Below are 27624 nucleotides of genomic sequence, written 5' to 3' on the forward strand. Positions count from 1 at the left end.
TCAGTTCCTGATTTTTAATACGCTTAAAAAAAGACTCATAGAAACATATTTTCATATTCTGATTTTTATCTGATTAAAAATAAGGCAAGAATAAAAAAAGCACACAAAGAGCTTATGTTCTGACTTTCATTGATCAAATTAGCACTAATGTCCTTATTTTGGCTTCAGGGTCCACCTGCAGTCTCTTTACTGGGACTGACATATTTCTTCCTTCCTTCATCGGGGAAATGAGCACATTTATAATAAATACAGTGGTGTGAAAAAGTATTGCCCGTTTCCAGATTTTTGGCACATTTTTCACATTTACATGTTTACATGTTACATGTTACATCAAACATATAATATTCAAAGATAGCTTGAGTAAATACTAAATGCAGTTTTTGGATGATTTTGAAAGATATCCAAATCTACTTGGCCCTGTGTGAAAAAGTAATTACCCCCTAAACATAATAACTGGTTGTTCCACCCTTGGCTACAAGAACTGCAATCAAGCATTTGTGAGTCTTTCACATCGTTATGGAGGAATTTTGGCCCACTGTTCTTTGCAGAATTGTTTCAGTTCAGCCACGCTGGATTGTTTTCAAGCATGAACGGCCTGTGTAAGGTTATGCCAAAGCACCTCAATGGAATTTAAGTCCAGACTTTGGCGAGGTCACTCCAAAACCTTCATTTTGTTTCATTCTTTTGAGTCATTCTGAGCTGGACTTGCCTCAGTGTTTCAAATCATTCTCCTGCTGCATAACCTGAATACAGTCGAGCTTTGAAACCGATGGCTAAATTGTCCTTCTGGGTTTTTTGGTAAAGTGCAAAATTCCAGACAAAGCAATGGTTTTCTAACTGGAACTCTCCGAGGAAGCCATATTTGCCCTGTATCTTTCTCATTGTTGAATCATGAACACTGACCTTAACTGAGGCAAATGAGGCCTGCGGTTCTGCATCTGCCTGCAGATGTTGTTCTGAGTCGTCTATGTACTATTGGAGTAATTTTGGTAGCCCAGTTACTCGTGCAAAGTTTTCCTCATTTGTGGACAACCGCTCTCATTGTGGATAATTGGAGTCCCAAAGCCTTAGAAATGGCCTTGTAACCCTTTTTTTTCACTGATAGATGAAGTGAAAGTGACTCAGTTTCTCATCTGTTCTTGAGTTTCTTTAGATTGTGGGATGATGTGGGTAGCAAATACTAGCATTTTTATAGCTGTATGTCTCCTAATACCTCTCTTAGCCTTTTCAGGAAAAGGGCCGCCTTATCTATGGAAAAGTATTCATCACTCAAACATAAAAAACACATATTTTGAATACATTATTTCAAACAGCTTATCTACCTGATCATTTTGCAGGTTTTGCACATGAAGTCAACTGTGTTCTTTTTCTCCATGTCTTTCCAGCTTCTTGGCAACACCTGCTGTGTCCTTCCAGAAGAAACCAATCAGCTACAGTCTGCTTATCAATCCCAGTAGTCTCTTCTCCATCTCAGCAGAGACCGGTGAAATCAGCCTGACGCGCCCTATTGACTACGAGAGCGACCAACATCGCTACTTGCTATTGGTGCGAGCCAGTGAGGGGATAGAGAGCATGAGCAGTGCAGCCGAGGTTTGTGTCTATATATATATTTATATATGTATGGGTTTGTGTATGTGTATGTTGGTGAGTTTGAGATGTAAATTTCAAGAAAAAAAGTCACCTTTTTGATGCCAAATCCCTTGACTTCATGGTCTCAGAAGATTGGAGGCATTTCACATCTGCTTGTTAAGTCTTAGAAAGTCTGTAAACAATACTTCAATAAATATTTAATTAAAAAAATTGAAAAATCTGCTGTCAAAAAATGATGTAATATCAGTAATTGTCTTCACACAGTATTGCTTTCTTTGAGCTGCTAATATACAAGCCACAGCCACTAGAATTGTACACCCTGTGCACTGATAGTTTGTAAGATAGCAGTTGAATTGTGGTGATTGTGATTTGTGTAATACTTTTGCAGACAGACAGTCAAAATCATCACACATGTTCATAAGCTGTCAGAAGCATCCTTGAGCAGGAATACTTGATTCGTGCTGTGAAAATGTGGCCATAGTTATTGATTCCCAGTTGCTTCATAGATGGTAATCATTGTGAATGCTCCACTTGAAATAATAGTGTGCTTCGATGTTTCCTGATTTACACCTTTTTTAATTAAAGGTTTTTTTCTTTATGTGGCATCAGCAGTAATGTAGAATATATACCAGACTGTTTCGTGAAAATCCTATCTGGAAAGTAAAGCTTTTGAATTTATCAGTTGATGTATGTTCTAACCTTTGACTCTGGTTGTTAATACTGGGTAACGACCACGAGCATAAGGTTGGGAATAAAAGCAGCAGGTGGGTGGCTGGGCTCAGCCTTACAGATGGGTGTGAAGGCTCAGACATCTAAAGGGGGTTCGCAAAAGAGTTTGTGCTGCTGCGTTTCAATAGGAGACAGCTGAGACGCTTCTGCTCAGGATCCCTCCTCGGTGCCTCCCTTTGAAATTTTCTGGGCATGGTCAACTGGAAAGAGACCCAGGAACACCTAGGCATTCCCCAGGAAAAACTTCAAATAGTAGCAAGGAAGTTTAGCCCACTCCCACCTCAACCCGACTTGGAGAAAATGGGTACAGATGGACGCACTGACAGATGGGCGGATGGCCTCCACCTGAATTTATCAAAAAAGTTATCTTCACCTTGAGAGACATGTCTCTGTTTTTGTGAACACTGTTTCCTGTAAAACCCGAATAGATTTGTCTGGCTGCAGTGACTGCTTTGGGATTCCCGATGACTTCCTCACGTTGTCAGGAAGTGAGACAAAACAGCGGCTGACCGCTGCAGGCGCTGATGCATCTGGTCTGGTTTCCATCATTACTCTGGCCTCAGGCTAAAAGATGTCCTGCTGAACCAATCTGTCCTAAACTGCTCCACTTTGGGCCTCTTTGGCCTACAGAGCAACAAAAGCCTGTGTGGAGAAGGAGAGCGAGGAAAAAGAATGGGTGAAGATGAGAGGATTTTTATCGAGAAGAAAAATACAGTTGGAAAGAAAAAAGGGAAGAAAATGGCAGGTAGTTTTGTATTGTACCGCAGCCTTCTTAGCCCCACGTCTGCCCAAGAGCTCTCCCTGTGTTCAGTTTGATCAGCACTCAAAAGCCTTCGCCTTCTAGACGCTGCAACAGCCGCTTCTTTGTCTCTGCAGTTTAACCCTTTAAGACCTACCATAGAACCAAGTCCGCCAGAGCTTATATTATATTTTTACATGCTGTGGAGCCATTTTTTGGAGCATTTCAAGTTGCTATACATCAATACAACCATTATAGCCCAACTTTTAATAATATGTCTGCATTAAGTGCATAGTAATTACATAAATTGCAAAAAAGTGCAATAAACTACAAAAAAATTTTAAAATCGTTTTTGTTTTTTTAACATATATTTCTAGTTAGAGAAATTTAAGAGGCTTATCCCTCAAAACTGTAAATACAAAAAAGTTGCACAAACTAGTTTCCCACCAAAGGAAATTTATTTTAAGTGTCTTCATAGTTTTATTTTTGAGATATACCAATTTTCATATACTGCAGGAAAAACAAAAAAATATATTATAGTGCAAATTTGCAAAATAACAGCATATGCATCAAAATAAAATATTTCCAGCAGTGCAATATGAGTCCTCAGCATCCCAGAAACGACACAGAAAGTCATAAAGTCAAAGATAACTTTTAAAAACACCAGTATAGGCTCATGAGGCCAAAAAAACTACATTTCTGCAAAATGACGTCACTTCCGGTTTCGGGCAGGTCATGCCGGACGTGATAGTTCACGCTGATGGAAGTAGGAAGTGTTACAAACAGCTGATCGGACCGGCAAAGCATGTTTCTGGAATATTATGTTTTTGTTGCTGCTTTTTATGCAGTTTTTGTAAAGTTATATGTGGAAGGAAACTGTGACTTAGGACAAGCTGATGGCATAAGATGTAAGTACAACTCCTCCGGTTTCATATGCAAAAAAAATTATTGCGCTAGCTTACATGGTTGCAGTGCTACCAGGATTTAAAAATAGTTACGCAAAATGGAGCGTGTCTGCGCCAACCGGCTTTAAAGGGTTAAAACGGAAATTGAATCAAATGTGGGCACATCACCGGCATTATGTTCACCATTTATCACACAAAGCATAGTTTCTGTCTGGCTCCGTTAAAAAGCTCTTCAAAAGCATGTTAACAGTATAGAAAAAATTCTGCTTTTGCTACTTAAGGTATTTGAATTTAAGATTAAAAGACAGCAAGTACTTTTGAAGCCCACTACATGAGGACTTTGTCGTTATATTTTCTTCTTTTTAAAGGATCTGGAGCTTTTGTAGTGAAATTATCATTTGTTTATAGCTTATGGGGCTTGACTTACAGTTTTTTTTCAATCGCTAACAAGCGCCTACCCATACTTCAGATACTTTTTCTAAACTCTTAACACAGACTCACACCTACAAAAACACAATTGGCCAAATGGATAATTTTCTTCTCAAAAATACATTTTGTTAAATATATACTAACTCTTCATTTCAAAATAGAACACATCTTTCTCTGCACACACTAACTGTACAAAAACACTATAAATCTGACTCAAAATGAAATTAGTCTGTCAAAGAATAACACTTGTTTTCACTTCACAAGGTACATGCAGTCAATCAAAGTACACCAGGTTTCAAAATACTGGCTATTATTGACATTACAAAAACTGCATAGACTTTTATGTTTCAGTTTTACAGGTATTTGCATGCGAAACATGCAATCCACCATTTTGACACCAGAAATGTCTTGGTTGGTAACTGTATGTCCACATGTACAGTAATGTTCACATTCAAAAGCATTCCAGTAAAAAGCAAACAAGTTTATGTTTCTTTACTGTTTACTACAGGAGGTACAGTAGAAACACAGTATGATAGGACAGAGAAAGTTTTACAGTATTGCTTACAGTGAACAAAATATCCATGAAACACAAAAGAGCATTCTGAACAAAAAAACAACAGCAAAAAGCCAAGATCAAAAGGGGGGGAGGGGGAGGGGGGCTAAAAAAAAAGGCAAAAAATTTGCATCTAATCTCTGCGATCTTCAGGGTTAGGCCACATTTTTTCATCAACATCACATCTGATGTTATCCAAGTCGATGCACCTGGGATAGAACCGCCTGGTATGTCGGATCCACCCTTGGCAATCGTCAACTGTGATGTCCCTGGAGCCAGCATCCATGGCTTCGAGGAGGGACATCTGGTCATGTGGCTGATGGTCATAAACGGTTAGTTATGTCTATAACTTCTGTTCCCTGAAGGAGAGGAACGAGGTACAACACATAAGTATGGGATATCACGCCCTCGCGTGTCCTGGCTGAAGAAACCTTTATTCACGCCTTTACGGCAGATGACGTGTGATGACACGCGCAAGGCCCCGCCCGCACATATAGCCGCTGCCATCACCGTCATCCCTCAGTTCGATAGCCGCTCTTCACCGAGCCAACTGCTCAGTGGGGCCACCCTGTGTTGTACCTCGTTCCTCTCCTTCAGGGAACAGAAGTTATAGACATAACTAACCGTTCCCTTTCAGTCGATTCACTCGGTACAACACATAAGTATGGGACCTATATACACGCCCCGCAGAGCAGCCACCGAACCGGAACGGGACCACCACCTCCTTAGTGAGTGGTAGACCCAGCAGAAAGGACAGCATGAGCCACCGAAGGGGCTGTAACGTCCAACCGATAAAACCGCACAAAAGTGTGCGGCGACGCCCAATTAGCCGCTGCACAAATATCAGCCACAGGCACCCCTCTAAAAAGAGCCCATGAGGTCGCCATCCCCCTGGTGGAATGAGCTCCCACCCCGTGGGGCAACGCAAAACCTCCGGTGCTGTATGCCAGCGAGATAGCTTCTACAATCCAGTGGGACAGCCTCTGTCTGGACAGAGCTCTACCTCTATTCGGATTAGCGAAGCAGACAAACAACTGGTCACACAAACGCACATCCCGAGTGCGCTCAATGTAGGTGCGTAGCGCACGCACCGGACAAAGAGAATGCACCCTCCTCTGCTCCTCAGATTCAAAAGGAGGGGAGCAAAAGCTCAGCAACTCAAACTCCATTGAACTATAAGATGCAGGCATGACCTTGGGAAGATAGGCGGCATTCGGACGCAATACGACCTTGCGGCCATCAGGAGAAAACTGTGTGCAGGCAGGATGCACAGACAGCGCATGAAGGTCCCCCACTCGCTTCGCCGAGGCCAAAGCGAGAAGTAATGCGGTCTTATATGAAAGAAGTTTCATATCTACCGACTCAACGGGTTCAAACGGAGGGCCACAAAGGGCCTCCAGCACCAAAGACAAGTCCCAAGCCGGGACACTGGACTTAAGCACGGGCCTCAGCCGGCGAACCCCTTTCAGAAAACGCACGGCGAGGGGATGCGCACCTGGTGTCACCCCGTCAAAACCGATATGACAAGCAGATATAGCCGCTAAATAAACCTTGATCGTCGAAAACGAAAGGCCTTTATCCAACAGCTCCTGCAGGAATGTCAAAACATCCACAATAGAGCACTGAAACGGGAGAGTGTGGCGGTCCTGGCACCATCGCTCGAAGGCTCGCCATTTGTAAGCGTACAAGCCTCTAGTAGACGAGGCCCTGGCGCTCTGAATCGTCGCTACCACACTAGGTGGCAGACCCTTAGCAACCAAGTTTAACCTCTCAGCAGGTAAGCATGAAGGTGCCACAGATCCGGGCGCGGATGAAACACTTCCCCCCCCCGCCTGAGAGAGGAGATCCCTGCGGAGAGGAAGCTGCCAAGGACTTGCTGCAAGCAGGCTGATTATTTCTGCATACCACGACTTCGCGGGCCACCAAGGGGCCACCAGGATCAGAGAGAGGGAATGCCGACGCACCCTCTCCAGAATTGGAGATATCATTTCCACTGGGGGAAATGCATACAGGAGCACGTCTGGCCATTGGTGCGCTAGCGCGTCCAAGCCCAAGGGTGCATCGTGGTCGATTATGGAGAAGTACAGGGGGCAGTGAGCATTCACCCTGGAAGCAAAAAGATCTATTTGCGCCTCGCCAAATAGATCCCAAATCTGAGCCGCTATTGAAGGGTGTAACCTCCATTCTCTCACCAGAGGACCCCCCCTGGAGAGAAGGTCCGGCCCCAGGTTCAGGTGGCCCGGGACATGGGTGGCTCTTAGAGTCAGAAAATGAACACTGCACCATAACAGCAGAGAGCGAGACAGCTGCAACAGGGGAAGAGAGCGTGTTCCTCCCTGCCTGTTTATATAAGACACCACTGTTGAATTGTCCGTCCTGACTAAGACATGCTGGCCCTGCAGGACTGGACGGAAACGCTTTAGAGCTAAGAACACTGCTAACAGCTCTAAGTGGTTGATGTGCAGCTGGCGCTGAGCCGCGGACCAGATCCCTCTCACTGACGCACCCTCGCACAGCGCTCCCCACCCACTTAGGGAAGCATCTGTGGACACCACCTTGCGAAACAACACCCTCCCAATCCGAGAGCCCTGGTGCAGTAGCCCGGGCTCCCTCCAAGGACGGAGAGCTAGCATGCAAGACGCAGTTACCGGCAGCCTCCTCCGGAGGTGACGCGAAGCACACAAACGGTGAGAGAGAGTCCAGCGTTGAAACGCTCTCATTTTCAACAGCCCAAGCGGCACTACGGCGATCATAGATGCCATCATGCCCAACAAGCGCAATATCGTCTGGAAACGCAGTCTGCGTCCCAGCTGAAATTGAGCGAGGCAGCGATGAAACGCGGCCACTCTGTGCTCTGACAACCGTGCGCGGCTGGAAAGAGAGCATATTTCCAGACCGAGAAAAGCGATCTGTTGACCTGGGATTAGCGAGCTCTTCTGAAAGTTCACAGAGAACCCCAGTGTCTGAATGTGTGACAGAACCCGCGACAGCTGCGTCTCCGCCTGTTCTCTGGAGCAAGCCACGAGAGCCCAGTCGTCCAGGTAGGCCAAGATGCGGATGCCCCTCTTCCTGAGGGGCGCTAGCGCTGCCTCGGCACATTTCGTAAAGGTGCGGGGAGCGAGCGACAGCCCGAACGGCAGCACTAGGTATTCGTAGGCTACGCCCTCGAATGCAAACCTCAGAAACTGCCTGTGTTTCGGGTGTATAGCGACATGAAAATAAGCATCTGTTAGATCGATTGTCGCAAACCAATCTCCCGGGCCGACTGCACTCAGGAGCTGTCTGAGTGTTAGCATCTTGAACCTGTACGTTCGCAGGTACGTGTTCAAGACTCGCAGGTCGAGGATGGGACGAAGCCCTCCCCCTTTCTTCGGAATGACAAAATAACGGCTGTACCAACCTTTGTCCGTCTCCGAAGCGGGGACCACCCGTATTGCTCTCTTCTGTAATAGCGCCTGTATTTCCTCTCTGAGTACCAAGGCTGCCTCGGGGTTGACAATCGTGTTCACGACTCTTTGGAAACGAGGCGGCTTGACCCGGAACTGCAACCGGTAACCCATGGCAACGGTTTGCAGCACCCACGGAGAGGGGGCGCAAGCGCGCCACTGAGGGAAGTGAGCAGCCAGCCGGCTGGCCTGCAGCACTGACGGCGGGGCGCCGTCGCCCCCCAGTGTGTCTGCAGGGGACTGCATCCCCTGCCTGACCTGGCTCATTTCGCCTGCAGGTTGAGCATTTGAGATTGTTTGAGAGTAAACAACACTCTTTATTGATTGCAACATGGGAACATGTACATTTATACATTTTGTTGGGTGCACCTTTTCCGGGGCATAACAATGAAAAACAGCGGGAACACTCGATGTGGTCGCTTGAACATTCAACACATCTGAACCGTGTGCAGGGGTTATGTGCTTGGGAGACCGCGATAGGGAAGTGCAGCGCCTTCTGGGGCTGACAACCTGAACAGAACTTAAGCGGCACCTCTTGTGCGGCAACAGAGGGGTAAGAGCAGCGTCTCCCTGCTGCCGGATCCCTTCCCCACTCGCAATCACAGCTAGGAGGGCTGAGGCTTCTTCCTCCTGGGCGTCGGGTCCCGTCGGGGGCCCGGGGGAGGGCCTTTGCCCCAGGCCGACTGGCGTGGAGCTCGGGCCGGAGTACGTGCTCTCGCCGGCGGCCCTCCCACTCCAGCAGTGGGCGCCGGTCTCTTGCCAGCTGTCAGAGGAGCGGCGGGCCTGTGAGAGCTAGCAGTGGGCTTGGGCTGGGGCTGGCGTCTGGGGATGATGTCGCGTAGAGCTTCCGTCTGCTTCTTCCTCAGATCGAATCTAGCCTGAATGGCTTCAAGTGAATGTCCGAATAACCCAGCCGCAGACACTGGTGCGTCCAGATACACAGCTCTGTCTCTATCAGGGACGTCGGAGAGGGTCAGCCACAGGTGCCTCTGCGCCACCACTGTCGAAGCCATCCCTCTGCCCAGGGAGAGCGCTGCACAGCGAGACGCACGGAGGATGTAATCCGTGGTGACTCTAACCTCGTTAAGAAGAGGTGACAGCGGGCTGTCCTCCGGAACCAGCGATCCAAGCTCCGCCAGGCACATTGCTTGGTACGTCTGGAGCATGGTGACGGAGCTCATGGCTCGAGCGGTGCCGGCCTGAGCCCGATAAATCTTCTCCAGCTGCGAGGCCGAGAATCTGCAGTGCTTGGACGGCAGAGTTGCGGGGCCACCGACACCATGGTTATGGGACGGGGCCAGATAAGCAGCCAGAGACGGCTCCATAGGGGGTGGGTTAGCTAAACCAGCTCCCTCGGCGCCGTCCAATTCCATGTACTGTCCATAGCCGGGCACAGTGACGCGGGTAGACAGAGGTTTGTCCCATGACGCTGTTAGCTCGCAGAGAAAGTCTGGGAACATGGGGAGGCAGTTTTTGGCCGTTGCGGGCTCCGGTGGAAGGAAAAAACCCGCAAACCGCGACGGCTTCCGAGCTGGTGGAGGAGAGGGCCAGTCCACCTGCAGCTTCTCAGCGGCACGGCGAAACAGGGAGAAAAGAGAGGTGTCATCGTGGCCGACCGGCGCAGCAGCGGCGGCATATTGGGTCGACAATGAGCTCTCCTGCTCATCCTCCGACAAACCATGGATGTCCAGGCCGATGTCCAGCACGTCATCGTCTTCCTGGGGAGCGCTGGCGGGCTTCAACCCAGGCTGAAGCCCGTCAGCGCTCCTGCATGGTTCCGGTCCGTCATCGGCTAACCCGTCAACGTATTCCATGTGGTCAGCCCAGCTAATCGCGGGGACATCGACCTGAAAATTTTCGTCTTCGGACTCGGACGAAGCCGGGGCTCCAGACTCGGAAAGAAGAGGGTCATGCCGTGCGACAGCCGAGCGTCCCAGCACTCTTTCCACAAACGTCACCCGTCTTTCCAGGGTCGAGCGTCGGAGCTGGCGACAAAACGCACAAGCTTCGGGCTCCGTTAACGCTCTCCTAGCGTGGACGATCCCCAGGCAGACAGGGCAGGCATCGTGCTGGTCGCTGTCGTGCAAAGAGAAACCACATCCCTGAGGACAGGGGCGAACAGAAGATTTCTGCTTTGCTCGCTTCGGTTTGGAGTCCATTCCCAAAACGCAAAGCGAAACGCTGCACAAGAAAAACTTGAAAATAGCGCTCCGCGGGCAGCCTACGCACCAGCTGGGCGGTGGAGGCTAACACCAACAGGGGCAGTTAAGCTAGGTTCAAGTTGGCAGACAACGGAGCTAACTAGCAGTAGCTAGCTAGCCCAACTCAGCAGAGGTGTTCTCAGCGAGGTGAAGAGCGTAAGAACTGAGGGATGACGGTGATGGCAGCGGCTATATGTGCGGGCGGGGCCTTGCGCGTGTCATCACACGTCATCTGCCGTAAAGGCGTGAATAAAGGTTTCTTCAGCCAGGACACGCGAGGGCGTGATATCCCATACTTATGTGTTGTACCGAGTGAATCGACTGAAAGGGAACCTTCCACCTCCATGCAGAAAAGAACTCCTCTATGGGGTTGAGGAAAGGTGAATAGGGTGGAAGGAAGAGACTTACCAGTCTTGGGTGGACTTCAAACCATGTTGTTATTGCTTGCGAGTGATGGAAAGCCACATTGTCCCAGGTAATTACAAAGGTCCTCATGTTTTCACCCTCCTGACCTTGCTCTGGAACCAGGCGCTGGTGGAGATCATTGAGAAAGGCAAGCAAGCGCTCTGTATTATAGGGTCCAACCTGACATCTGTGAAGGAGTAATCCTGCATTTGCAATTGCTGCACACATGGTAATGTTTGCCCCTCTCTGTCCTGGCACATCAACTGTGGCCCTTTTTCCAATTACATTTCGTCCACGTCGACGCCTTTTGGCCAGATTGAATCCTGCCTCATCGATGTATATGAATTTATGAGGGGCCTGGTTGGCCTCCAATTCCATAACTCTCTGAAACAAAGTTTATGTAAGTCATGTTATTACTGTATACCATACTGTACTGTAACCTAGTATTGTGTAGGTTACCTACTTGCAAAGTGCAAAGCTTATAGAACTGGACATTGGATTGAATATACACTATACCTGGACATATTGTCGTCGTAGCTCCTTGACCCTCTCACTGTTCCTCTCAAAGGGAACAGCGTAGAGCTGCTTCATCCGCACTCTGTGTTTGGACAATGTCCGCGTAATGGTTGTGAGGCTGATTCTATCGATATTGTCAAATATCTCATGGTCCGCCACAATTCTAGTTTGAATTTCACGCAGTTTTATTGCATTATTTGCAGTAACCATTTCTACAATGGCAAGCTCCTGTCATTACTGAGGAGCTTTCCTCTTCCCCCAGAGGGTGGAAGACATTGCATTCTTTAGAAAGACAAAAAATTCAACATATGCATTACTGTATGACCATATTGACATGTCAAGTGAGAATAGAAACAATCCATGTAAAATGCAATACTTACCTGTTGGTTTGTTGAAAGATGCGTATAATGGAGGCAACCGTTGACCGCCTCAAATTGGGCTGCACTCTTTCACCAGCCTCTCTTAGTGAAAGACCATGGTTGATTACATGGTCAATGATAGTGGCACGAATTTCATCACTGACTACTGTTCTTGCAGCCCTTGGAATGCCACCACCACGCATTCTTACACCTCTACCTTGCCCTCTCCTTGGGCCTGCTCTTCTCCCTGGGCCCCTTGCTCTTACTCTTCCTCGACCAGACATTACAGTGTTTGTCTTTTTTTTGTTTCCAAAAACATCACTCCTCAAGGTCTTGCCTTATAAACCCCACTGAGTCTAAGCCAGAATGGAAGAAGCTGTCGTTGGCCCAATTTACCCAACATAAATCAGCTGTGTGTCAATTATTCAATTGTTTGTTTATTATCAGCTGATATATATTTTTGATATTGATATTGTTTTTGTACTGATATCATTGCAGAAGCAGAGGTTTTTATACTGTATCTACGGTTTGGAATATTGTTTTTGCTATTGTGGGATGTTGTGTGTTAACATTCGTAGATACTACAAAAACAGTCCATAATTTTGTTGGGAGGTATAACTTGTCTGTTAAGAAAATGTAAGCATTGTGGAAATGTGTTCACTGACTGCATATTGGGTGAACACGACATGAAATGTAAGAATGGTATGGCCACAACAGACCGATGCTGTGCTAATTGTGTTTAGAGTTTTGCAAATGTGACAACTGTTTGGACAAACGCTTGTTAGCGACTGGAAAAAACTGTAATCCAAATCTGGATCCAGGAATTTGCTGAAGGAACTTTTTTCATCGCAAGAACAAATTTCTTGCCACCCCCCCCTCCCCCCAGATCCAATAGGTTATCTAATGTATGAAAATAGCCTATTATTGAAAAACTATATATTATATATTATATTATAAAGTAAAGCTCTTGCAATAATAGCTCTTCTTTTGCTAACTATCCGTTTAGGTTTTTTTTTTGAAGAACGCGCCATCTCTTGGTGACACCGTGCAATTAAATGAAGGGGGCATGTTTAGAGCGAAGCTAGGCGGGGCTCTGAGTGGCTGACTGTTGGCTGACAGTAGCTGTCAGAATTATTTTTTTTAAAAACTTATCAAAAGTTCCAGAGTTATAAAATGAAGTTATGCAAACACTATCTAGTGATCGCGGCTGTCAATTACAAGCCAATTATTTTTGATCCAACACTGGAGTGGATGTTTTGTACATTCTGAGGGGGGATGAAATGCTGGCTGCCACCATAAACCCCTGTTTATCTGTTTACATACGGTTAAACTCGGGTATATTGTAGTATACCACATATCACACCACATATGTTCATGTGCTCATTTTTGTCAAGTGCTGCACAAGAGAGGAATTTGCTGTTGACATTGAATGCATGCCTGGATGTGATACCACAGTGACTCTCCCCACACTGGCAAACATGCAGCAGTCAGCATCTTCAAAGGATGCACTCATGTGGAAAGGGGAAAAAAAGTGAAAACAGCTAAAATGGCAAAGGGCAGACAAACGGTTTCAGGGCGAGTTCAGGGTTTGTGTTACAGACTGCTAAATGTAACTGTCACTTTTTATTATAGTGGAACATGTAATCAAAATATTTTCACTAACCTGTCACTATGTTTCTGTTTATTTAGTTTATCACAGAGATGCAGACAAAAACTAACCAAAGTTTATCACGAGCGTCACCATGCAGTGGCTGTCATGGTCTCAGTGATAAACTCCAGCTCACTGGATTCATCTGCAGCATGTCAATTTTAGAGGTTCATAATATACTCTTGCTCTTTCTCCCTGCCATCTGCCTCGGGAAGGCCCATATTGGATTTTGCATTAATTAAGACATGTTCTCTTGAGATAAGTAACCAATCGAATGGCATACGGCTACTTGTGACCATGCCAAAATAAACATATTCTGATGGCATTTTGGTTGTAAGCCTTCTGTTTGAGTTTAGACAAGTATGAAGCTGTCCTGAGATTGCAGACATGTGTTGTACTTGCAAAAATAGTGCCTAGCAACTCAAATACTTATCCACAGAAAGGCATCTGTTAGTCAAAAAATTTCATGTGTATAAAGTATAGAACTTTATGATGGAAGTTGTTCTTTTTTTATCTTTTTCTGTGACACTGTTTCCCAGTAGCAGGTTAAAAAAAATCACCTATTAATTTGTTTTCCATAGAGGACTGCCAAATAACGCACCTCTTTTCTGCTTTTGATTTTATTCTACTTTTCAGAAATCTGCCGCCCTCTATCAAAATAAGAAACAGACGTGCCGTATTTTTGTGCACTGGAGTCACTGAGCATGACTTTAATTTGCAGGTAGTTTCCAAGTTTCTCCCTGCAGGAGTGATAGCTCATCGGCACCATTAGTTACCTAACCAGCCTGAGACCTGCCTGCAGCTTCCCAAGTGTGTGCACGTGTGCACATTCCTGTATGCGTGCGTTTGAGCCCATCTTGCTTTATTACAGCTGACTTCCTCTCTCTTCTCATTCAATCTTGCCTTTCCTCAGCCTTGTATGCACACATACTCTACCATTGTATATCCTGCCTATTTCCTGTCCAGCTAGGGCATAGATTTGCTCATTAGGACATGCAAACGCACACATCGAAACACCCAAAAAAAAGGTTGACAGTTATTGGCAAATGCGCACAAATCACCTCAGGGAGTTGACATGGGCAGATTTTATTTTGTTGTTCATTGCTTTGTGGCTGATCTTTGCTGAAGGATTAACTGATATTACAGAATTTCATCTTACCTACCAGGACTTAATACCAGTGGTATTTACAAAGCACTCACTGTGTGTATGCGATTGTGTCTGTAGGGTGAGTGTGTATACGTACAGCTTTGTTTGGGGAAAAAACACAAGAGGGACTGAGGGTCAGAGGCTTGCCTGCCAGCCCATGTCTATTTATTGCTCTTGGACTTGAAGCAGGCAGTCAACATCTGGAAGGAGATGCTTTGTTTGCCTTTATATCCCAAACGAACTGAGCAGTATTACAGTGTCTTAGCAAGGCAAACGCCTTCATGCTCACGCTAAATAAATTCATCCTTGCACACTACTCATTTGTTTGCTCAGTGCTTACAAGAAGCTCCACGGGGTTCCGCTCTCCACTGACCAACAAGAGGGACCACAACGCTAGTTCACTTGCAGCTTCTTCCCTGTGGCGAGGTCAATAAACCACAGGAATCAGGGTCAGGGCATGGATTTGGAGGAGGTTGAGATGAAGCTTCCTTTTGGTTGGAGATGGGGTTAATTTGGGTCACTCACACATGAAAATGACTCTGAATGCAAAGAAAACCAATTTTGGACAGCGCCTGAAGTAGTAATCCCAGATTTCAAATTTTCATGACACTGTGCCAGTATGACTTTGAATCTGCAGCATTTCTGCTGATTGGCTGAGCAGCTTTTACATGTTCATAGACAGAAGCAGTCTGAGATTAGAAATGCAAATGCTTCATTGTTTTAATTATGTTGTATTATTTTGTATTTCATGAATTAATTTTTTTTACCAGAATGCTTGAAAGGAATTTCAACATAAATAGCAGAAAATACACGAATAATAACAAACTGTCTGACCCAGTTCATGTGGACATGCTAACTTGCTTTAGGACTTGACTTGTACTTTTTCCCTGAGAGTATTTAACATGCCACACACATTTTACTGGCCTGATGCCTACTAGAGAAGATGTAAGATGTGCAAGGCATTCTTTTTCTTTTCTTTTTTTTTTGTTCAGTTATGAACAAAAGAGCTTACAGGAGCATAAGCATTTGTTACATATGACCAGTCGTGAGTAAAACGGGGAATTCTGTACAAGAAATAAAAACAAGAAGAACTGTTTCATTTCTTTAAAATGTGTTATTGACTGTTTAAATGTTCAGAAACAATTTGAACACATAAATTAATTTAATCTTAGCCTCTTTTTCCTTCTTTTCCTCTTCCCTCATCATCACCCTCTCAGGTACGGGTAGTTATTACTGATGAAAACGACTGCGTTCCTGAGTTCCTCCAGTCGATTTACAGCAAGGATGGTGTACCAGAGACTGTGACAACAGCAACCTCCCTGCTGCAAGGTAAGACAAGTCTCAAAATACCTGTTTGAGTACCATTTATAACCCACCAGCTTCACTGAGTGCATTCTTTATTTTTAGATTCACATTATTAATTTAAAGCTCAACTTACTACTCTGTATCAGTTTCTTATATGCAAAGGAAATTTAACATTGCACTGCCTTCCCTGACCTACAGAAGTAGGTTCATCTTATTTTTTAATTCATCTTCACTGATAAACAGCTCCCGGTTATGTAATTTCTGATGCACTAATCACAATGTTATTAATCTTTAATGTTATTAAAGAAATCCTGAAATGGTGTTTGTGCATTTTTTCACTGGGCTGAATTAAATATTTCCAAGTAAAACTCTCAGAATTGCAAGGACCTTTATTATGTGTGCCTGTATTTGGTGACTTTTAAAAGAAAAAAAGTGAAAGAAGAAAATAACAATCCGTGTTTTACTTCTTGTGTTACCAGTTAAATTTAAGCCAGGTGCAGCTCAGTGGGCAAACACGTGCCTCTGTGGGAGCTGTGATATGCAAATGTTTGAGAAGCTTTGCTGTAGCGGCTTTCAGAACAAAACAAGAGTGCCTGCGCTTCTTTAACATTCATGTATTTTGACTGGTCAGGAAACAGAGTAGGTACTTGTCAGCACCGGCATCACTGCTACTTTCATCAGTGCAGCTGCTGCAGCCTCTCCGTTCCTGTAATAACCCAAAGGGAACGCTTATGTTTCATCTCTATGTGAAGAAATGGTGATGCCAACTGTTGTGGGTATGTCACAGTGACACTTTTACTCTGCCAACACAACTGACAACAGAGTTTTTCCGTCTTCTCTCGGAGACTGTTTCTTACTATCTCCTCTAAAACATTGTTGCTTTTTTATTAAAACTTATAGACATCTGTTTGTTTATAGCGCTAAACAGATCAATCTTTAGCTTTTTGAACAGGTAAACTTTAAACAGGGCAAGAATGAAAATGCAAGTATATTTTAATTGCTTACAAGAACTGTGTGAAAATGACTGTAGGTATGACACCGTTTTGGAAATGTCCATTAGCTGTGAATGCAGGCGGGAAGACTTTGGATTGAATTGATATTAAAGAAAAAAACAAACAAACACAAGACTGTGTGTGTTTTAGTGTTTTTTCTAAACATCTAAGAACAGCTAAGACCTGTAAAATCATGCCGTATTCTGAGAAAAGTTACTTGTTTTCAGGTGAAAGTTAACAGCAAACATGGTTTTTGTTTGAATAAACAAAAGAGGTGTTAAAATTGTTTACATTGCTTGGAAATTTTGCTCCTATGCTTCAATTTGCAACATTGTCCTGGAGAAAACAAGCTGAATTTTATATGTAACTAAAACAATAATATAGCCATTACAACTTTAATCTGTTTTCCAGCTAGCCTACTGAAATGCAGTCTCAATGGTTATAATGATATTAATTTGTTAACCTGTTGCTTACTTGTCATCTTGAGGCAATGGGCAATTTTTAAATTTTGCCACTCCCCGGCTGATATCCAGGCCAACGAATCCTGTTCCATTTGCTGATTTATGAGTGTAAATATAATTTTAAAAGCTAATAAAAAGTTGAGTCATTGTTAAAAATACATTTTGACAAATGCAATCCCAACTTTGGTCTTCAGATTAATTTACTTACCCACATGCAGCTGAGATCTCCGACACCACTGGCTGGAATGCAACCCCAAACCATGACACAGCCTCCACTGTGTTTTACAGATGGCTGTACTCACTGCTGTACCTCTCACCTGACCTCCATGTACATATTGATGACATTTTAAACCAAAAATGTCAGATTTAGATTCTTCGCTTCATTAGATAAGTTATCACTGACTTTCAGTCTAGTTCTTGTGTAACCTGGCCTACTTCAGCCTTTCCTCCCTGCTTTAGTTCCTTAAGAATGGCTTCTTGATAATCACATTTCCCCTGGCACCCTTTCTGATCTTGTAGGTCTTGTGTCAGATCATTGCTGAATTTTTTTTTCCTGGTTCTTGAGGACGCGACTTTCTCCTTGTCTGATTCACTTGTCCAGTTTCCTGAGATCACCACAAGTTTTATATGAAATATTATGGCAGTTGGGAAGGAGCCCCACAAGAAAATAGCTGAGGCAACAACTGGAGCACATGTGAAAGATTTCCAAAGTGGACCCAGTGATTATACAGTAGGAGCACTGGGAGCTGTAACCCTGAAAATGGAAAAGTGGTGTAGAAAACATGCAGTCCAGCTCAGAAAATGTACAGAATCCTGAAACTCACAGGACCAGAGCTTGAGAATTACTTAGACAGTGTTTTTATTTATTTATTTATTTTTTAATGCTTTTAAACATGCAGATGTTATTTATTTCTAGCGAACATGGAGAAAGTAAATGAGTGAATGGGGGAGTGAGGTGCGCACTGTGGGAGAGACGCAGCAGGCCCTTAGCTCGCTGCCATTAACAGGTGCACCAAGGGAGGCGAGAAGTTTCCTCCTGCTGTGCTGCTGTGTTCCCACCCATTTCCATGCTTGTTTGAACACTTGTCAATATTTCCGTGAGTGGGGAAAAAAACCCACAAAAACAGTTATCACATTTCTGCACAGAGATTCCAGTGATTTCAAAATGCTTCAGGATTATGATATAGCAAACCATCTATGTGACCTGTGCAATTTTCAGTCGTAAAAATAGACTGTTGCTGCCTAAATTTAGTGGGGTGAAAAATGTGTCGTACAAATTGTAGCTTTCCCAAAATAATGAACAAAATTGCCCCAATACATGGTATAATTAATACAGTTAATTTTACCCAATCCACTTCTGAGTACATCTAAGACTGAGCAGCCCAACTTCCTGAAATAAAGACATTTTTCCCCCTTCACTTAATTAAGTGGGTTAAAAGGCATAGTATAAATTAAATGAGCAGGGAGAAATGGGCATCCAGCATCGTTTTGCTAAATCATGTGCTAGTAATCCCATAATAATTTCCATCGTGAGAGTGGACAAATCTGTACTTTGCCAAGTTGGAAATCAACTGCAGCACAGTGTACCAAGCAAGCCAATTATCTTGCTTTCCATAGAGATCTGAGGATCCCGCTGTCTCCATCTTCTGTACAAAATCATAATATGCCAGAAAGACACGAGGGATGCAGCTAAGAATGTATAGAGGCCTGTTAAACAGTGTAGCGATGCTAGTGCAACAATGCTGATTCAAGATTACAGAGGACTTACTGATAAATAGATGCTTAAATGTTTTCCTGAAGAATAGAAATCTCTACTTAGTAAATTAAATATTGACTCATATGTGACATGTGTTTGGCTACTAGTGTTGCAGTTCATTTTCAACCCATCATCACTGAATGAGAGGCTGCTCAAAAAGCAAAACAGCTGTGTTTCAGTTTTTCTTCAGAAGACTGCACTACAGAACCAGGTGCAGGAAAAACACACATTTATTTTTATCCAACTTGTAAAGCGTAGAAAAATCTAAATAAAAGACTAACATTTTGGTAAAAGGGATCATATTAACAACAGTAAGAAGAAGAATTGTAGAATTTGTCTGGACAGAAATGGTTTTTTCCACACTTGATTCAGCTGTGTATCAAAGATTATTCCTAGAAATCAATCTGACATAAAACAAAACACAAGAAACCACTAATGATGAATACTGACTATGCTAAAATGTGACACAATCATCCATTTAGTGTTAAATCTATATGGGGCCATCTGTAAGTGAAAACTCATCTCTAGGTATTTACAATTTTTGTGTAATGTTTATTTTATTATTTATTTCTGCGTGTGTGAAGTAATAAGAATGAAAGTATATACGAAGACCCATTCATGTATTAAGCGATTTCTCGTTTGACCATTATTTTCTTTCATCAGACTTCAATCTCGTTCTCTCAACAGTGGCCTTAGTGATATTAGTGGTATGACATCATTTAACTGAATCCATAAACTTTGCTCAGATAGCAAGATTAATGCCTTTGGTAGTTTGATTTTACACTTTCAAAGTCATAGTGCATTTGTAATGAAATGAAACTGAAATGATTGACAAATATATCAAACTTAATGGGAAAATATAGCAAAACCAAAAACACAAACAGGATGGTGTAAATGGAACCTCATGGCTGATTTTCTTTGGCTGTTGTACTCTCATTGTTAAATTTACTTTAATTGTACCAAAGCATCACATTTCCCATTTGTGTTTTGTGGCTTTTATTTTTTTTTTTTTAATGGAACTGAAATATTTTTCATTCAGTTCAACATAAGGACACATTGAAGGCCACAGCCCCACAAACATTTTGAATATTACCACAGCACTTTGAAAATTCAGCTAATCCCGTGTACTCACATACGAAATGTCTCTGCTGAAATAATGAAGTGAAACTAATCATGCAAATAAACACTGACAAAGTTTATATACCTCCTTAACGAACCCACGTACTTTGTTTTGCAGGCATTTTGTTAAATGAACGCACTTCAAACTGTTAATTTGAAGCTAGTTAGAGTTCCCCGAGGCTTTATAGCAATAAAGAATTATGGTTTGTTAGTGGAAGCAAACAGTGGCATTGTTTTTATGTATGTGTGCATCTATTATTCATGTGAGCATATGTGTGTGCGCACGCATGTGTGTGTGCACTTCTGTATGGGCCCTTGAGCCAAATGCAATGTAAGGTGAATTGGGGAATTGAGCTTTTGATGGTGAATGTTCTTGTTAGTGTAAAATATGCTTATTCAAATCCCTGGTGGTCTTTTCAGTTTTAGCAAGGCAGTCAATTTGTAGCCAGGCGAGTCCTGGCTCCATGGATTCCCAATATGTGATGTGGAAGCAGAAATGTTGCAAAATGACAGTCCTTTCAGTGCATGCTGGGCAAATAATGCTTACTCCCGTGGCTTAAAATTGTGGCACTGGAAGCGTCAGTTTGAACACATAGTGTAGCATGAGAATTGAGATATCAAGTGCATATGGTTTGGATGAAATACCAGAAACAAACTTTTAAATAATTAGAGAACTTGTTCTGCACAAACAGTTTCTCTGGCGACTTCATTCAATATGGTACATTAGCTAAAGATAGTTTGTTATAAGTAGTAGTTTCGATGGAAGTTTCTACTTTCATCAAGAAAAACCATGAAAAAAGCTAAAGCATAGTGATGTGACGTTACTATCTGTGTTGGTTTCCACAGGACAGCGCAGGCAGTATGTCCGTCTTTATTTTTAAGGCAGCACAGACAAACTTGGGGCAATAGCAACATATGCAAGCACCTGCTCCTCCTGCACAACTTTCATTATAAACGTGTGCACTAATACTACAGACTTAGTAAAGGCCTTCATCTTTTAACTTTTCGATTTGTACAACTTTTATTTGTGAAATAAATCTTCTGCAAGTCCTCATATTTTTACATTTGAATATATAGTGTATTCAGAAAGTGTTTCTGCCCTTTCAAGGTTTCCACATTTTGTTGTTTCGGGCACATCTCCAAAGTGATTCACTGTATTTTTTTCCCATTAGCAATAGAAGTGCAGAACTTTTAAATCACACAGCAGTTTTTTCTTTATGTGTTGTACTAATGAATTAAAACATGAAATATTGAAATAATCCAGTTATATATATAAAACATCACAGATGAAATCTTATGCATCCTGCTTCTGAAGGTTATTGAATTCAATAAACCTGGTGAACAAAGTCAGACATCTGCTGATATGCTATGTTGTATTTCTTGAAAACTTGCAGAAAAAATAGAGCAATCCTGAGTAAACCTTTTTCAGGGTCTCAGAATGGAGCTAGATTTAATTTTAACAAATTAAAGACCTGAAGCATATCAACAAGAAAACACAGGAGGAGCTTTGGGAAGATGCTGTGAAGTTCCTGCAGTGGCCCAGCTAGAGTCCTGAGCTGAACCCGGTAGTGAGAATATCATTGTAGAGACCTGAAGGTAGCAGTACAATCCTTTTAGGATCATAAACAAACCGACTAAGATGATTAAGATACTTTAACCACTTGCTGGTAATGAACAAAAACACAAATCTTCTTTCTTGTTCATTTTTATTGTGTATAAAGGAAGAAATTAACAACTGACTACTGCTGCTTGAATCTCAAACATATATGCAGATACATGAAAATGTAAGTTATAAATATATGTCACAAAAAATGAGAAAGCAAGAAAACACAGTTTCCATCCAGCTTCCCTCCTTTCCTCTTGTGGATATTTAACAAATTGGTTTTCTAGTCTGTACGGTCAGTCTAGCTAAATCACCAGTGGTAAATCCAACCTTTGTCGTCTTTGTTTAGTCCTTCTGAACTCTGTTTTTTCTATTCTCCATCTCTGTGTTCTCATCTTTAGTTTCGGCCAATGACTGTGACTCGGAAGAGAATGCAGAGCTGACCTATTACACCCTGAGTCCAGACTTCACTATTTCCCCTCACGGAACAATCTTCCCCGCGGGACCTTTAGACTATGAGAGGCCTAATCATCTGTATGAGTTTGTAGTCATGGCCATTGACAAGGGGGAGGTTCCTCGTACGGGCACGACTACGGTACGGATTAGGATGGCAAACGTCAACGATGAGGCACCTGAGTTCTCCCAACACATGTAAGTAAGACTTGTGCTTTATTGTTTAAGAGAAAGAGAGATAAGCTCTATATTATTCTGTGGCTGATTCCTGCCTGCCTGCCAGTCAGGGTGAAGGCAGGAGAGGCTGACAGTCTTCTGGTGACAGCATGATGTTTGGTGCAGATACCGAAGGACCAACTTTGCTGTGTACTCATTTCTACATTGCCAAAGGCAAACAATCTCCTGCAGTGTCTCTTGGTTAAGTTGTTGAGTGTAGGCTGCTGCACATATATTTTAGGTGCAAGCTGCCATTCACTCTTTTGAGGTGCTGCATACAATTGAATTTTCAGTTGTATTGTTGGCACAGGGGCACAGAGTTTCTCTGCATTTTCTTTCTGCAACTTGTTCAACAGAGGATTTTATTTAGCGCTGAAATAAATAGTCAAAGAATTGAACGTAGGAAAGGCTTGATGTTTGAATTGCTCTTTGCTCCCTTGTTCCATCCTCACGAATGCACAGATTTTCTTACTTTTCCTCTTTTTATGGCACCAACGTGAATATCTCTGGGGCTTTAAAACAAGCGATTTCTAAACAATTATGCATTTAATTACATTTTTTAAAAATATGAGAAACAAACCTGTTGAAGCTCTTGGGGCCAAGACAAAAATATGGCCGTTATCTGAGGTTTTCTTTTTTCGGTTTAATTAAATGCAAGCATTCCTGTCCTCCTTTCTCTGATACACTTGAATTTACACTTCAGATTCAGTTAAACTGGTAACACCTGTACAAAGTAGAATTAAATGAGGTGAACTAAAGAGCTGTGGGCTGAGGTTTTCAGTCAGCACTGATCCACCATCAGGGCCACATCTACAACACGTCTCTTTGAATAACTCTCCTCTCATGGTTGAGTTGCATTGATTCAGCTCCACAATTCCCTGCTGATTTCAAATAGAAATGGATCTATATGCAGTAATTCTTTGGCAAAAATATCTCTTGCACATTCCTAAACATGCTGATTTGAAGCCATCTGTGATCAAGTCATTTTAGATTAAATCTGTCACCGGTGTTTCTGTTTGTGCACACAGTCCACTGATACCAAAGTAAATAAGGCAACCAGAACTACTTCTCTTAGAAGTTGAGTGAGCGGAGAGCTTCCCAGTTCAGCATCACAGCTGCTGTTAGCACACTCCCCCCTCCCGCTCGTGCTGCTGTGGTGTCTGCATCTTTTAATTGGTTGATTTTTCTGGCAGAGAGCTGGGCAGATTGGTGAGGCAGGGTCAATCAACCATGCCCACCAGCACCCTCAGGAGGTCCTGAACCCTAACTCTGTGTGTGCGTATGCTTGCGCCTATATATGTGTGTGTTTAGTAATTGAGAAGGTCCCAAGAAAGTGAGGTTTTTGTATGGACAGATTAATGTGGTTATAAAGTGCATTCATCCATCGTGCATCTGATATGCATGTGTTTATGTTGTTTATAGAGGAAAGGGACTAGTGTGTGTGTGTGTGTGTGTGTGTGTGTGTGTGTGTGTGTGTGTGTGTGTGTGTGTGTGTGTGTGTGTGTGTGTGTGTGTGTGTGTGTGTGTTTTGGGTTGTATTGACTTACTGTCAGCGACAGCCAAATAATCCATCAGTTCTTCCTCTGTAACCCTGAACCCTCTGTCACAACTGCCCTAAAAACAGTACTTGACAATCTATGATTCATCATTCAGGCACGAACAGAGCTCCAGAGTCATCCATGCAGGCAAACACACTGGTACAAATACACTTAAATGTGCACACGTGATGACATCTGTTATGTGTTTGATGAAACAAATACAGTAGGGCCAGTTTAGTGGGATTATGCTTTTGATAAGATTGCTTACTTTCCCTCTGTTACTTATGTTTCATTTGCCTGTGTGCATGCAGGAAAAATGTGCATGTATGTTTAGTTACATGTGCTGAGCAGAAAGGAAAAAAAGCACGACACAGAGAGGGGTCATTAAATATATCATTATCCAGGCAGAAAATGTGGCCTATTTATATTGATCCTTGGAGTCAAAGGGAAGCGATAATGAGCTTTCATTTCAACACGTTTTGCCAGTTTATAATGAATCTAGGTTGCAGCTCTCGAAAAATGATGTGACCACTTAAAAGTGGAATTTATTTGAATTTCTTTTCTTAATTACACAATGTGTTGATCTTTGTTATTGACTTACTAAAAAGAATGTGATATGTTTTTCATGTTTATATATTAGACCTCAAGATCCTAATATACATATTCTATATGTAAAAGTGGCTGCAGCTTTATCATGTCACCCACTCAGTTTGAAGTCTTTAGTTTATTTTATTGAGCATATTTGGCTGAGACGGTGGAAAGTTATCAGCTCCACATGACTAAAACCTAGTATTTTACTCAAGAAAAACAGAGGCTTTGTGGAAAGGCTGGCAGTGTAATTAAATGCTAAATAAATCATATTTAGTCACAAAATGTCATTAAAAATGCTCTGAAAGACACTGCCGCTGTGGTGTAACTGACTCTGCTTTAGTAACTTGAATTAGCTCGGGTGAATTTTCATTCTCCTGGAAGGATAACCTAGTGTTGGTGATCTTTGGAGCCAACCTGAATTGGCTAATAGAGAAACACTTTTTGGCACCAGAAGTTGCCGCTTGTAAAAAGAAATATTTTTCTAGCTGATTTAGTTGAAGTAGTTGAGATTAGTTCAAGCAATCAATCAGCTAACACGTCTAAGATGTTAATTCAAAAAATGGTTTGAGTTTTAGCTTGTATCTCATTGTTCAGCCTTCTTGATTTCCCCACTTACCGATACACTTGTAGATTGGCAGATGTTTATGTGGCACTGCTTTACCTCTTGCAAAGGAGAGTTTACATCAGAAGGACTTCCTGCGAAAATAAAAGTTTAAAAATTGAGTGTACTGTAGTGACAGCTTGCTCCAAACAGAAGCCAATACCGGTACCTGTTGGCTGCCAGGTAATGAGCCATAACACAAGGACATAATTGTAGCACATGGTGTCTGTATTTTATTGTCTTGTGTGCTGGTACTGTATCTCTTGCTTCGTCTGCATTGAACCTATCCCTGCACCCTCTGCTTTTTGGACTATTTTACACTCTGCAGCATTGAACTGTTTACTTCATATTGGTTAGGGAATGTATGGAATGTATTACACACCACCAGTGGTTGAACAAAAAAAGAGTAATTTGTGGCTATAGGAGATAGGGCTGTTCGATATAATGATATATATCGGATGACGATATAAAAACATCTATCGTTTCATTTTACGCTATCGTTTGTTTCGTGGTGTCGCAAAATAAGCTGTTTATGGCAATATTTTTTATGGTTTTGATGTCACTGTAGTGGCTAAATTCATTTCTTAAAGTTCTCTCTTTCTCTTATATTTTATATAACCACACTACAGATGGACAAGTGCCTGTTTTTATGTGTTGTCGTTAGCAACAACGACGGTAACACCATCGCGTGTCCGCTTGTTTATGTTCCACATAAACCTTTCACAATAAAGCTCAAGATCCTGTTGAGACTTTGCATCTTTCACGTGGTTCAGTTTATTTTGAAGAGTATTTCTGGATGAGAAGTAAAAAAGAGCCGCCAGGTGCTAAAAAAAACAACCCTTAGACTCAAACGTTAGAACAGGCCTTTCCCCGCAGCACGCCGTGTAATAAATGCTCACAAAGAAAACGGCGGCCGTTACAACTTATGTCTAAAAATGTATCGTTTCATGCATCGGTTAAAACGCTCGACTCCAGCTACATGACGCGCAGCTGAAAACACTTCCCGCAAGTCGAGCTGCCCGAGGTTCACAGAATTTACAGAAAATGTTACATTTTTGTGATTTATATCGTTATCGGACGATAGAATTCTTATATCGGGATATGAGATTTTGGTCATATCGCACAGCCCTAATAGGAGATCATGTGAACGGTCCTCACAATGTCCACACGCAAATTTGCTTAATAGAGTCCCAAGTGCTAAAGAGACTCCCCATAGACTTCCCTCATGATTAAAAACTCCTCCACATAAGTTCCAAGTGATGAGTCAATGCGCATACACAGTAGACAGTCATTCAGCAAAGAATGAAAAGCGAGCAAGCTGCTACCATTTTATATTTCCTAAAGAGATAATTAGACAGAACTGAGAGTGAACAGAAAGGGTGTGAGATGTATGCAAAGTTTTTTTTTCACCGTGTTAATTTTATTGAATGATGAGATAAACATCTAAGAAAAAGTCAATAACACGGAGAGCAGAAAAAAGTGTTGTAATTTCCCCTTAATATAAAGTTGCTGTAATGAGTGAAGTAACTGATATACTGCTAATTTATCTCCTTTTTAAAATGCACTTGCTGTTTTTTTCTTGTTATGATATATTGATGTGTCTCTCTGGTGCTTCTGCTCAAGCGTCACCTGTTATTGTTCTGGGAGATTTCTCCCTCCAAATTAGATTTCTCTTATACAAACTTATTTCTCATTCTGCCTTTTGATTTCCCCTATTGAATTAGTAGAAATGATGATAGAGTCTCCACAGAGCAAGAACAGTGCTTCCGTGGAGTTGAGGTCATGTTGAATTTAAAGCAGACATTCACTGTAGGTTGTATGAAATAAAGTGTTACTGTGAAGGTCAACATGAAGACACATTGTTTTTGCTGTTTAAGCATCCAGCGGGAATTCTGTATTTAAAATAACAGCAATTCATGATTAAATCCTATATGTAGTAATGTTATTCTTTCCCTCATCTTTTTGTTACTTAGTCATGCTCATTTCAAAATAATGAAAAGACAATAAAATGTATAAATAAAATTGAATTGAATAAAACATGTCGAGGAAAGCACTCAGAAAGGGACCATTTGCAATAGAACAAATATACGCTCATCAACCACTTTATTAAGGAAGTTCAAACTGAGCATCAGAATGGAGAAGAAAGGTGATTTAAGTGGTGCCAAAAACAGGCTAGTCTGATTATTTCAGAAACTGCTGATCTGCTGGGATTTTCCCACACAGTCATCTCTTGGGATTAGAGAGAATGAAAAACAGAAAGCATCTGGTGAGCGGCAGTTCCTTAGGTGAAAATTCGCTGTTGATGCCAGAGGTCAGAGAATA

General features: G+C 42.5%; 1 protein-coding gene across 1 annotated transcript in view; it reads left to right on the plus strand.

The window, feature by feature from the left end:
- Nucleotides 1-27624, plus strand: part of LOC308397943 (neural-cadherin-like) — a 348547-nt gene that overhangs the window by 91863 nt on the left and 229060 nt on the right. The window contains exons 4-6 of the mRNA XM_080884232.1: nt 1386-1590; nt 15885-15996; nt 22305-22554. Coding sequence (XP_080740358.1) covers nt 1386-1590; nt 15885-15996; nt 22305-22554 — 567 coding nt within the window. The remainder of the gene's footprint in view (nt 1-1385; nt 1591-15884; nt 15997-22304; nt 22555-27624) is intronic.

Source organism: Rhamphochromis sp. 'chilingali' (genome assembly GCF_963969265.1).
Source record: "Rhamphochromis sp. 'chilingali' genome assembly, chromosome: 6".
NCBI lineage: Eukaryota > Metazoa > Chordata > Actinopteri > Cichliformes > Cichlidae > Rhamphochromis > Rhamphochromis sp. 'chilingali'.